Below are 12,594 nucleotides of genomic sequence, written 5' to 3'. Positions count from 1 at the left end.
TAAAATCCACTTCCATTCGGTGGGTTTAACAACGTTCCGCTAAAACCACAAAATATTTTGTGCAAATATGAACCTCAACAGGTTTCGGACGATCTAATGGATATTTAAATCCTGTTTATCCTGCTAGATGTTATCGCTCAGTGCAGATGTGTGGGCACAGAAGAGGCAGGTTGACTGATTACATGCAACCAAGCATTTAAAAGCTGTGTTTATCAATTTATCTTTTCTATTATTGAGATTATTCCGCTTGGGATCCCTGGTGTAATTAGCCGTATAACAAATACGTCTTTTACCGCGGTGGAGCCGTTATAGCCCTGCTGTATATGCTTTAAAAAAACAACAACACAGTTATTTGTTTATGTATTTTTGAGTAAATCCGCAGGAATATCACAGATTTTGCTCTAGTATGTTCCTACCATCACATATTTACGGGTATTATCTTTTGTCCTTTTCACTTTCACAACAATGGTATTTTCCATTTTCATGATGTCCCTCCATACAGGTATATGTGGCTAAGGCTTTACTAATGTAACAGGGTAGGTACCAAAACTGTTCTTTTTGCAATAAGAGTTTGGGAGCTTACGGTAACCCTACTTGGACAAACTACTTAGCTTTAGGTGCTGTTCGTCAGCGAGCTGCCGGTCTCAGGAGAACCGTGTCTCCCAGGAAAAACTGTGTCTTCAAACATAGTAGCGGCAATAGGACAGTGTGTGAGTTTGCGGAGGTGACTTTTGAGTGCAGAAATGCAGGCCTGAGAAACCATGTAAACAATCATGTGAATTTGTGTTACCAGTCATGTCCAGACAAAATAAAGGCGGCTCACAGGTCATGCATATGTCTCTCACAAAGAACCATATTAGCGCTTAAACAACTGTACCAAAACATTTTTTTTATCGTACTGCAATTTGTCCGGACCAATCTTACATGTCATCGGACCAACGTACAGCCCGTACAGCTAATCAAATAGGGTTACGTCATCATTAGTCCAGAGCAATCACTATCTTACAAGTCATCCGACCAACGTACAGCCAATTAAATAATGTGAATACTAAACGTTTTCATAGTTCACAGCAGAAATTTGCCTTAAAACATTCACCGTTGTTGTTGAATCAGCTGCACAGTGTTTTGTGTTTTTTTTGTGTTTTTTTTTTGTCATCAAGAATGTAATAACGACAACATTCTCTTTATCTGCTAAACTATTGTTGCAGCCCTGAGATTTGAATTTTCGCATATCTTATTAAGCTTCCTTATAATCCACTCAGCTTTCATTAATACTCTTTAATTATTAACAGCTCAAACTGGGTTTATTCTCCATCTGGATCTAAGAAAAAAAAAAGAAACAATAAACAGTTAAGAAAACAATTACATTTGGCTCTTGTGAATTCTGATCATGTTTCTGCCTTCAGTCGTATTTATTAATGCCAGTTGGCAACAAAGAAAACGCTCACTCACGGGCAAAATGATAAACTGGGTGCTCGGATGTGAGATCTATTCCGCTGCTTCATGTCTTTTATATTCATCAGGAGACAGCACAGATTCTTTTGTTTTTCTTATACTTAGCTTTCCTTGGTGTGATAATCCAGCCCACAAGGGACCAGTTTCCTTTACAGCTACGGCGCTTGAACAAGTTTCACTATTTTAATTAGTTTAAATAGAAATCTTCATTCATTCTTTCATCTCCTGTTTTGTCCCTTTCGGGGTCACAGGGCTGCCGGAGCCGGCAGGGGACACCCTGGATAGGTGCCCAGTCCGTCGCATGGCCACACACACTCACACCTATGGACAATTTAGAGTTGCCAATTGACCTATGAAGCATGTTTTTGGACGGAGGGAGGAAGACCCCCGAAGAGAATCGGTGAGAACATGCAAACTCCACACAGAAAGGTCCCCCATTGATGTTCTGTTTCAGGTCCCCCAGCCGGGATTTGAACAAGGGGCCTTCTTGCTGTGAGGCAAGAGCGCTAACCAGTATGCCACCATGCAGCCAATCTGCCAATCGGACATATCCAATTCAAAATCTGTAATTTCTGCTCTATAGGGTGCACCGCATTATTTGGCGCACCGTCAATACAAGGTTTATTTTTGAATTTATGTCATATAAGGCCCACCAAACTACAAGGCGCAATAAGTACAAAAAAAGTGTGCCATTCAGATATGATTAACTGCCTTTGCCATAACTCTTGATCTTGTTTGTCAAATACTTCACGTTTAGCCACATTAGCGTATTCACAATACCAGTAACTCCTAACCTTGTTTGTGATACTTAAAAAAAAACAAAAACAGACAGATACTGTTACATGCTAGCAGTGATAGTGCATTAATAATAAAACCTACCCTTGCTTACAACTCTCAAAAAAACAGACTGAAATTTAGACGGGGTGCTGTGTACCCCCCAAAATCGCTTCAACATCAGTGAGCTTAACTAGAATAAACCATATACAAGATGCTCTGGATAATAAGACGCACAGTTTTTTTTTTTTTTTTTAAGTCTGTTAAGTGTGCCTTATATTGCAGGAAATGCGCCGATGTTATTTTCTTGTAAACATGCTTGGAGCTGATTATAAATTATTGTACGAATTAGTGGTTTTGTCCGAATTCCTTCAGTACACGCTAATTAGTGCACTATATAGTGCGCTCACCATTTTTTAGAGCTGTCCAAAACTACAAAACCCCATGCAATAGTCTCTCCAAAAAAATCAGCGAGCATCGATGCTTACTAGATCAACGAATGGACCACAATGCAATGTGTATTTGTAAAAAAAGTTCAAATCTGTAAATCTGTAAAAAAAAAAAAAAGTAGTGAGCTTGGTGTCCAACTTGTATTTAAATTCCAGGGCACTACATAGTAGGGAGGGAATTTGTGCATTGCCTTTATCTGTTCTGACTGTAAACTAGCTAATGCTAGCAAATCTAGCTAACTGAATCTAGTCTAGAAGTTTTAACTGCTAGAAAAATTAACCCATTCAAAAAAAGAAGAAAAAAAAGGAAAAACTGCACTTCTATCCAGTTTGCTAGAAATGTTTCTGCCTTTAGCTAAAAATGCATCGACTTGTGAGCTTGCTGCTCTAAGGGTTGGTTGTTCATGCAATATGCATGCCCACCACACAATGTAGTCTTTTCCAAACAGATCACGAACAGCATTTGTTTCACCATCTCTATCGGTTTTGTCCATAGACTGTAAAGAGGAATTGGACAGACTGCCCCCCTCGCGTTCTAAATAGGAAGTACGTGCTGGATCCATGAAGCCAAAATTCAATAAACTACTACTGAGAAGTAAGTAACTATACTTATCAGAATGACTATTCTTCTTCTGCTACCTATTTCCTAACATTTTCTTGATAATCCTCGAATTATTATTTTTTTTAATTACAAGCTATTCAAGTTATAAACTGACCAATTAGATGCCTCAGAAAAAGCATGTGGTGCCCGTTGGCCCCCACCTCGTACATTTGATTGACAGATTCTCCCGAGCCGCTTTCAGTGGAAGAGGTCTGGACTTCAAACTAGCTTACTCATGTTATTTTCCACAGGTCATAGGAAAAAGATGCAGCGACTGAAAGGGCAATACAATTCCCCCCTGGAAGATATTTTCAATGTCTATCTTACAAGGTAGCAGTTTATCTTTTTCTCTCTAATAAAAGAAAAGTTATTCGGGTTTTTTTGCGATGTTTATAAACTTTAAAGAGACAATTTCAAATGAAACTCGTTTTTTTCCCAAAGAAACTTTCTAAAACCAGGCAAGATTTATTGGGCCAGGAGCCTGCTGAAAAAAAAAACATTCTGCAAGTACTACACCTGTTGAAACAGTGGACTGACAATAATAGGTCGGGTTAACATTGCTTTCTTTGTATTCTGCTACATTTGGTGTGTGATTTTCTATGACAAGCTTTGACTACTTTGGGTAAATAAATAAAAAAAAATATTAAATATTTTTAAAAGAAAACTATTTCAATATGTTCTCACTATAACTACTTGGACCGAGAAACAGCTGCTGTATAGCAAGTCATAGCCCTATCCCATCTTTATATAGAAAGACTATATAAATAAATAAATTAAAAAAATAAAATAAAAATACTTTGCCTCAAAGTCCATACATTCTTCTGTTTTCCAAAACTGCTGTATCAATTTTGGGGGCACAGTGTTGGTGAAGCCTATCCCAGCCACTTCTGGTTTGCCAGTCATTTGCTGGAGGTACTGTACACATACGGGACAATTTGTTCACCAATTTACCTGTAAGGCATGCTTTTGGACTGTGGGAGGAAAACACCTGCAATCTAAGTGGGCGGAGCAAAAGTGTTCAATCTCAGTTAAATATGAATAGCGTTTTAAATTAGCACAGTAATTAATACCAGTATAATATAGCCTCTAAAACCTTTCTACAATGAAGTACTTTCATGAGTCAGGTAACACGAGAGTTTGGAATTCCCCTGACGACTTCTTTGCCTGTTGGTCACACAGCCCGAGATTGGCTTTGAGTAATGGCACGACCGCACTCATCTTTAATATGTTACCTTTAATATGCACCGACTCCCAGCCGGAACACATTAAGACCATTTAGCTCTGCTGTGAACTCACACCAGCTCATTTCCATCACACAGGATGAGAATGATGCTCGGGAAGCGTTCGTGCGACGGACGACCTTTTGCTGAAAAATGACTCCTTCCCTAATTTCATAATGCGCCCCGGCATTTGACGTGGAAGGTGTACGTATGTAGATAATGTGCAGTCTGTCTGTAATTACAGATAAAAGAACATTAAGTTGGACAGATACATGTAAGCTTCTTGATGAAGGTGCCCATTTCAATTAGGGAGCATTAAATGAAACAAAAAAACCTTATGGGAGTTTCTCATTGCCAGACCCAAGGAGAATTAATACACTGCATAGGGCCATTTACTGGGGAGTAATTACCCCCTAATTAGCCATTAGTTATTCGATTACCCTTTTATCAGCTAGTCATGGTCAAAAAAGCAGGAATAGTGGATAAGCCATCACCTTGGTTGGTAACAAATGTAATTAACTCGCTTTAGCTCCCTTTAAGGGAGACGATCTTGTGCATTCAGGCGAAGTGCAGGTATTCTGACCCGTTTCCTGATGAGAAGAAATGATAGATCAGATAAACAGAAAAGGTGCAAATTTAATTTATCTGCTCGCTTTTGTTGATTTGCATACTTCACTCCCGAGCTGTCGGCAAAACTGTTCCGACCGAACTGCCGGAAACAAAGAAAAAAAATAAAAAGAGGTACGTAAATGTTCTCATTGTTGATGACCTGAATGGGTGCGTGATTGAGATCTGATAAGAAATCAGAAACCGTTCAGACAGGGGGGAATGGCGCTCATTGTTGGCGCCGCTGAGAGACGAGCCAAGAAGCGTGAATACTCCATGCCCAACTGCTTCTACCATTTATTACACATAATTACATTCTTAAATAAAAACGATTTAACGGACAGTTTCCTTGCATAGAGATATTACAATACCAATTTAAAAAAGGAATTATGAAACAAACCGGTAACAAAAATAAATTTTTCTCATTTTTCCATAATAAAGAACATTATTGTACCCATACATCATAATATACAAATGATAAATCTGCAACACTTTGTACAGAGAATGAAAAGCAGAAGGACAACAGAGGAAAAGGGGTGTCGAACCGGAGGTGGGGGGTTGGTGGGGAAGGATTGGGACATTTTGAGAGGAGTTGAAAGAGGGCCATATCTGAGAAAATGGAAGGGGGGGGGGCCGTGGAGGAGGAGAGGATGCTGGTAGAAAAAAGGTGGCTTGTGTGTGCGCGTTGGGGGTGCGTTTGATTTAAAATTCAGACCTAGTGGAAGCAGAGGTGGTGTCACACATAGTAATGCAGGCTCCCCCTTCCCTCCCCCTTCTCTTCCTTTTTTTGATGAGTCTGACTCCCACCAAGGTGGAAAACACCGAATATTCCCGATCGTGTCCGTGCGCCAGTCTGTCTGCATGCACGCCGCTCGGCTCGGACATCCGATCTACGCGTGACAGACGCATACATAAACGGCTAAACAGGAGGCTTGAAAAAAATAAGAAAAAAAAAAAAAACGTTAGATATGCAAGTGATCTTTTCTTTTTTCTGCTTTTTTTTCATTTTTGTTGTTTTTTTTTACAAAAAAATTCAGAGTGCAAAATACAAACAGACAAGGAACGCACAGGCACAGCAGAATCGACAATCATTCATTAAGATGAACTCAATCCTCAGAGACGACATGAAACAAACCTTCCCAGGAAAAACATTCACAAGTTTCTTGAGCTCCTGGAGAACACATAAAAAACAAAAAACAAAACACTTTTGTTTTTATCTCCCAAGAAAAAGTCCGACTAAATCCTAAACTGTCTTGTTGTGTGTGTGTTTTTTTTTCCTTTTCCCCTCCACTGTTTCAAGTGAAAATGAACATGAAGAACAACACATTTAATGTTTCCGTCTAAAATCCGCAGCTGTTCTTGATTGATATGGAACATGGGGGAGATGGGGGGCGAACACTAAAAAAGCTTTGTGTTTTTTACACATTCATATCAGTTTAGTTTTGACGGGAGAGTGCCTCAATCGAATACTGAAATGCACATGTAGAGCTGCCATCGAGGAAGCGGTTGTTCCACGCACAAGTTAAAAAGCTCCTTGCTGTCTCGTCTCCCTTCCAGGTGGAGAATCGGGCCAAGCGGGGAAAAGGAGAGCAGTCCAGCACGCCTATCCGTAACGCCAATCTCCGGTGTTTGTTGTGCTGATTACTTCTTTTACAGCTTGGATCGCCATCAGCGATGTTTGTCATCCTGACCGTAAATCAACAGTTGATGAAATGCTTCAACCATAACAACTATAACAAACAACAAAAAAAAAAAGACAGAAGCCAACTTGGATTTATGTTTCATAGACCTAGTCGCCAGAGTAAGATGTTTGATTGCATCCAGCTGGTTTGCCATAGAAGTGTTGGGAGTTATTAACAGCTTTACGTAACCTTAATCTGGTTGGGACTACAGTTGGTTAGAGCCTCCATCAAAGCCCTAGATTAGTTTTGTTAGATTATCGACTAGGTTGCAACTATCTGGTTTATTGGAGTTGGAAATGTTGTCTTTGTGAGTGTGTTTCACTGTCCTAATCCTAACCTGGTTAGTTATGCTTATGAAATTATATCATTAAACTCCCCGGGTAATCCAGTTTTGTGGAGTTAAGAAAGACTGTTTTTGTTAAGTGACGTCATAAGAACATGACCTAAACAGATTGGCTAGGTTTAGAAACACAGTTGGGTAAGATCACTATCCAAACCTTGAATTGATTTCGTTAGGTTTTGGAATCTTCATCAACAATGTAAAAATGTCTTTTTTATTGTAAAGTGGTTGAATGTTATACGAGTTAACCAAAATTCGTTTCCTGTTACAAACAATAACTATCCATACCTCAAATTGGTTTTGTTGGGTTGTCGTCAAGTTTGGAAATGTCTTAAATTTAGGAATCTGGTTTATTGGAGTTGAAAATGTTGTCTTTCAATGTCCTAATCCTAACCAAGTTTGTTTTATGAATTTCTACCGTTAAATACCATGGTAACCCTATCCAACCTAATCTGGTTGGCAAGGTTTAGATGTAGTTAGGTACAACCACTATCCAAAACTTGAATTGGTTTTGTTATTTTTGGAATCTTTATCGTAGGGGTAAAAAGTCTTTTCGATCCTAAATCGGTTGAATATTTTCAGGAATCAAGTTAAATAGATTGATACGTTTTTCAATAGTGTCTTACACTGTCCTAATCCTAACCAATTTATTGTTGTTTTTGAATTTCTATTGTTAAATTCCTTGGTAATCCAGTTGTGTAGAGTTATAATTGACTGTTTTATGTTAAACAGTGTCATAAGGACATGTCTCTAGGACCTAATCTGATTGTATATGTTTAAGAGTGTAGTTGGTACAATCACTATCCAGACTTCGAATTGATTTAGCAACGTTTGTTATGCTAAGCAATATATATTGTTAAATGTTTTAGGAATCCAGTCGTGAATGACTGTTCTGGTTGGCTAGGTTTAGGAATATAGTCAACCAGAACCTAGTTAACTATATTCCTAAAACCAAATAGTGTTCGCTAGATTCAACTGTATTCCTGAACCTAGCCAACCAGAATAGATTCAGGAATACAGTTGGAAACAATCACAAACAAAACATTAAATCATTTTAAAAATGTATTTTCAATAGTAATCACGTTATATAGTGTATTGGTTCCTTCAATAATGTCTTTCACTGTTATTGTTATTTTGAGTTAGTTAAGCTTATGCATTTCTATTGTTGAGTGCCGTAAGAATCCAGTTGTGTAATGTCATAAAAGACATTACACAACGTTTTTTGTTTAAACGATGTCATGACCACCTGTTCATAGGACCTAATCTACAATTGGGTACAATCACTGTCTAAACCTTGAATCAGTTTTGTTGGGTTAAATAATCTTTACTGTCAAGCTTTTTTATGTTTTCAATGCTTTAATGGTTGGCATATTTTTGTGCTTACCAACAAACCTGGCAAGACCCAATGTTCCAATATGTCTAATGCTACGTTCACACTGGGCTCGGAAACACGTGTTTGAGCGACTCCTTCCATGGAAATGAGTGTTTCGGTCTTCCCCATTCAAAGCTCTTGCGTTCACGTGTCGCTACACAAGTTTTTAAGTCTGTTTTCAGGTTATACCAGATGGACGTTGACTAATCAAGGACTCTGATTGAGTAGTGACAAATGGGTAGCAATGGAAGTATCAATCGGGCCTGGAGCAAGATTCACGACATTTGCACCGCTCCAATATTTTACACCAAGCCTCTTACAACTGTGAGGACATGCGCTAGTATCAGGTAGCAAACCCAGGGTGTACGTAGCTTTAAGGTGCAATTTTTTTCTTACTCTGGCAACAGTGTGGTTTTGATGGAGTAAATGTATCATTTATGCAAACCAGTCCATGATAAAGGAGGTTCTTGTAGAGTTGTAGACAAATTGACTGTAGATAGGATTTTCTTTGTACAGTAAATTGAAATAGTAACATCCCTCTGAAATAAAAACCGGTTATCTTCATATCTTAAAACCAGACCGCTTTTTAGCTTTAAAACAAAAACACCTTGTGTTGCTGTTCACAGATAAATCCATCAATCGGTTCTTGTCCAAGCTGCCTTTTTTTGACACTTGTTCACTTGGATGTTCATCCTAAATGTCCATGTGGCATTGGATATTTGTTCTGTCCAACAAAAAGTCAGGTCAACTCCAGTTTTCCTGACGGGTTTGTTTGTATGTGGCTCTTTGTGCGAGTGGGTTTCACTGTGCTGCAGTTACATGAGCTGATGGGGCAGTTATCATTGCTGACTGAGCAGATCTGTCCTCCCCTCCCAAAACATTTCAGCCACCCACTAGGATATCTTCTCTCATGCTAGTCCATTCAGGACCCACAAACTGTCAAAAGCCCACAGCTTCTGAGCAGACTCCAATCATTTGTCTTACTTGTGTAAAATCACAAATGGCGTTTGGCATGATTTCAATGACCATTTTTAGTGTTTTCATGGATCTGGCAACGTGTCCATGAATGTACATTCATACTAATTTTCACTGGTGACCCAAATTGATTGAACGTGCTTTCTCGTGTGCTTCCAGCAGGGTCAGATTCCATATATGGACGCGTTAATCCGTAAGTCAGCGGGAAAGTTCACCGGGCCACACCGGAAAACTTTTAAATGTGTTTTTTTTTCCGTTTTCTTTCTGGATAGTAAGTCAGACGTTGGAAGAGATCGGCATGGATGTGCGACGTGGGTCGGACCATCTTAGTCCAGCGGCTCATTTGGTGCCAATCACTCTAAAAGGCCAAAGAGATCATTTTCAGGCAACCCCTTATCTTTCTTTTTGGCTGCATCCATCCCCCCCCCCCCCCCCCCCCCCCCCAACAAAGTCAATCTTCAAAATACAGCAACTATTTTTTTTTTCTTCTTGTTAGTGATATTGGTTGTGTTTGGTGTGCTATCGCAGTAAACTAGCTGCTTTGTCTTTGTGCGTGTGGTCGTCCACAATCCGGTGCCGTATTTCAGACAGCGGCACATTTTTACAAAACCTTTGCAAAAGAGGCAATTGTGCAACCATTCATTTTTTGACAATTCATAATAGCTAAGATACCAGAGGTTAAAAAAAAAAAAAAGTTTTCAGAGCTGCCTTTCTTTTTACCAATTCCAGGAGTCTTCCCCGTAGTCGGTTAATTAGTCTCGATAGATGATGATCGTAAAGTAAGCTAGCCCCCTCGATGACCTCAATCAGTCTCTGCCGTGTGTTCCTTCTCCCAAGTCTTCCAGAAATCCATTCTAAAGCTCCATTCAAACAAACGCTCCAAAGTAATCAAACCAGAAGGATTTGTAAGTGGATCCAATTGGCCGATGCGAAAAAGGTCAGTTGATGGGATGTTATTTTACCATTGATCCAGGATGACAGAAAATAAACCCGCAGATGAGCTAAAGTTAAGTCTGAAACGAGCAATCCCATTTGTCTAAGTTGTACTGTCGTCTTAAGAACTTTATAGGAAGAAATCTTGAGTCTTCAAACAGCTCCTTGTTGATAAAATTGACTGTACAGCTGGTCCGGTTTAGAGTTCGCACTGGTGCTCGATCTTTTTCAGAAGGGGCCGCCACAAAGAATCCGCACGTAAAGGTAGCGTCTGTACCGTCCATGCCAACAGTGAACGGTTGCAAAGCCATCATCGTGGAAATGATGGAGATTGGTGGATAGCCACTTCGGATCAGCGTGTCTCCGAATAGTTTTGCTCTGACTCCGCCTTCTGTCTGTCGTCCATTCCACGCCGTCCTCTTCCTCTGTTCCTCCGGTCCCTCCCCCGAACGCCTCAAATGTGCCTCTTCATGTGCAGCGCCAAGTGATCCGACCGCGAGAAGCACCTGCGAACAAACACAAGGGAACAGAGTACAGCTTGTTAGGTCTTTAACAATGCGAGAGGAAGAAGTTTGTTTTGTCGATTGAGCTAAACGTTGCTGTTAGCTAGTGCACGCCGAGCCACTAATGCACACACAATTAGTATATGTGTAACTAATTCATAATCAGCATTTTCAGCAGCAGTCCTAATGACTTCAGCTGCGGCATGAATAACTAGAGAGCCTGCAGATGAATCTGTTCAAAGAGAAAAAGGGGGGTTGGAAGCAGCATGGAAACATGTGCTCTAAAACGACAGCTAAAGTAGATGAATCAAAGCCTCTCATCTCAAATCAGGCTTCGGGAATTGCAGGGGTGTTGCCGCACGATGAAGAACTAAAATTGCCCGGTTCGGTTATTTATTTTTTTCTCAGCAAAGCTTTTAAAAATGTTTGTTTCAAATGAGTATTTCAGCCTGACACGGTAAATGCTCTCAGCTGTGGTTTTTGTGGATTCCTTTCAGATGCAGCTGGTAATTTTTTTTATTTTTTATTTCCCCTTCCATCGCCATGTCGAGATCAACGGTGTTTGCGGGTTTAACACAACAACTCTGCTCCCGTGAGAAGTGCTTGCCGACTAAGAGCTTTGCTTTTTTGGAGATAATTGGGAGTTGTATGTTTTGGTTATTAGAGTAAAAGAAATGTGTGAAAAGGGGGATGTTTCAGAGTTTGGTAAAGTGGTTAAAGCGGGAAAAAACTGAGAAAATGACTTGGAATTGCTTACTATTCTCCTCCTGAGAAAAAAAAAAAACTTGCAATTTTGTCTCTGTAAAGACTTTGGAAAGGGCCAAACTGAGCAGCAGATGTAGATTTCAACCCTTTAACACTCCGGTGTCTAAATTCTTTTGACTACAATAACTCTTTTTACTGTTTATGCAATTAACGTAATTCTAGCAGATTGTGAAGGGCAAAAAAGCAGCCCAGCACTAATATGCAACACTTTACAGTAGGGAAGTGCTAACGCAATCAACATAACTACGCTTAATTTGCAGAGAAAAATGATACCAAACAACTAATGTACGAAGAGTGTTACCAAAGTTTGCAAAGTTACGAAAACGATACATTTGTAAAGTTTTGCAGATCTGTAAAAAGCCGATATGAAAAGCCATATTTCTTCAATGATTTACGGTAGTTCAAAGAGCGGGCATTATTTAGGTGTTGCTGGTGACATTTCTTGTGTTAAAAGGTTAAGTAGAGAGAGTGTATCTTACAAACTTAGGTTTTTGTACATCAAATTAGAGTAGATTTAGATTTAGACTCAACTCCTTGATGATAACATGCATCAATAATTCAGTCCTTTAACACCGCAGCTTTAGCTAGAGTGTTACATTCTTTCAACCAACGTAACTCTTTTTCCGTTTAAGCAAGTAGCGCAATTCCAGTGGATTTTAAAGCTCATAAAAATAGCCTTGCACTAATATGCAACACTTTACAGTAGTGAAGTGCTTAGGCACTTGACGTCAAAAAGCTAAAATAAAAGAGAATAATGATCCCTAACACTTTTCGTTCGTAAAGTGTTCATAAAGTTTGCAAAGTTACGAACACGTCACGTTCATACAGTGTTCAAAGACTTTATGTTCAAAAAGTCTTCATAAAGGTCGCAAATTTACGAACACTTTCCGTTCATAAAGTGCTCAAAGACTTTATGTTC

At 39.4% G+C, this 12,594-nt stretch overlaps 1 protein-coding gene across 1 annotated transcript in view; it reads right to left on the bottom strand.

Moving 5' to 3' along the window:
- Window positions 1–5,385: 5,385 nt before the first annotated feature.
- The window catches only part of LOC101158924 (Krueppel-like factor 7), a 57,356-nt gene continuing 50,147 nt past the window's right edge, over window positions 5,386–12,594 (bottom strand). The window contains exon 4 of the mRNA XM_004066536.4: window positions 5,386–10,913. Coding sequence (XP_004066584.1) covers window positions 10,862–10,913 — 52 coding nt within the window. The 3' untranslated portion in view covers window positions 5,386–10,861. The remainder of the gene's footprint in view (window positions 10,914–12,594) is intronic.

The sequence above is a fragment of the Oryzias latipes genome, chromosome 2 (genome assembly GCF_002234675.1).
Source record: "Oryzias latipes chromosome 2, ASM223467v1".
In the NCBI taxonomy this organism is placed as follows: Eukaryota; Metazoa; Chordata; class Actinopteri; order Beloniformes; family Adrianichthyidae; genus Oryzias; species Oryzias latipes.
This window is presented reverse-complemented; position numbering and strand designations above follow the sequence as displayed.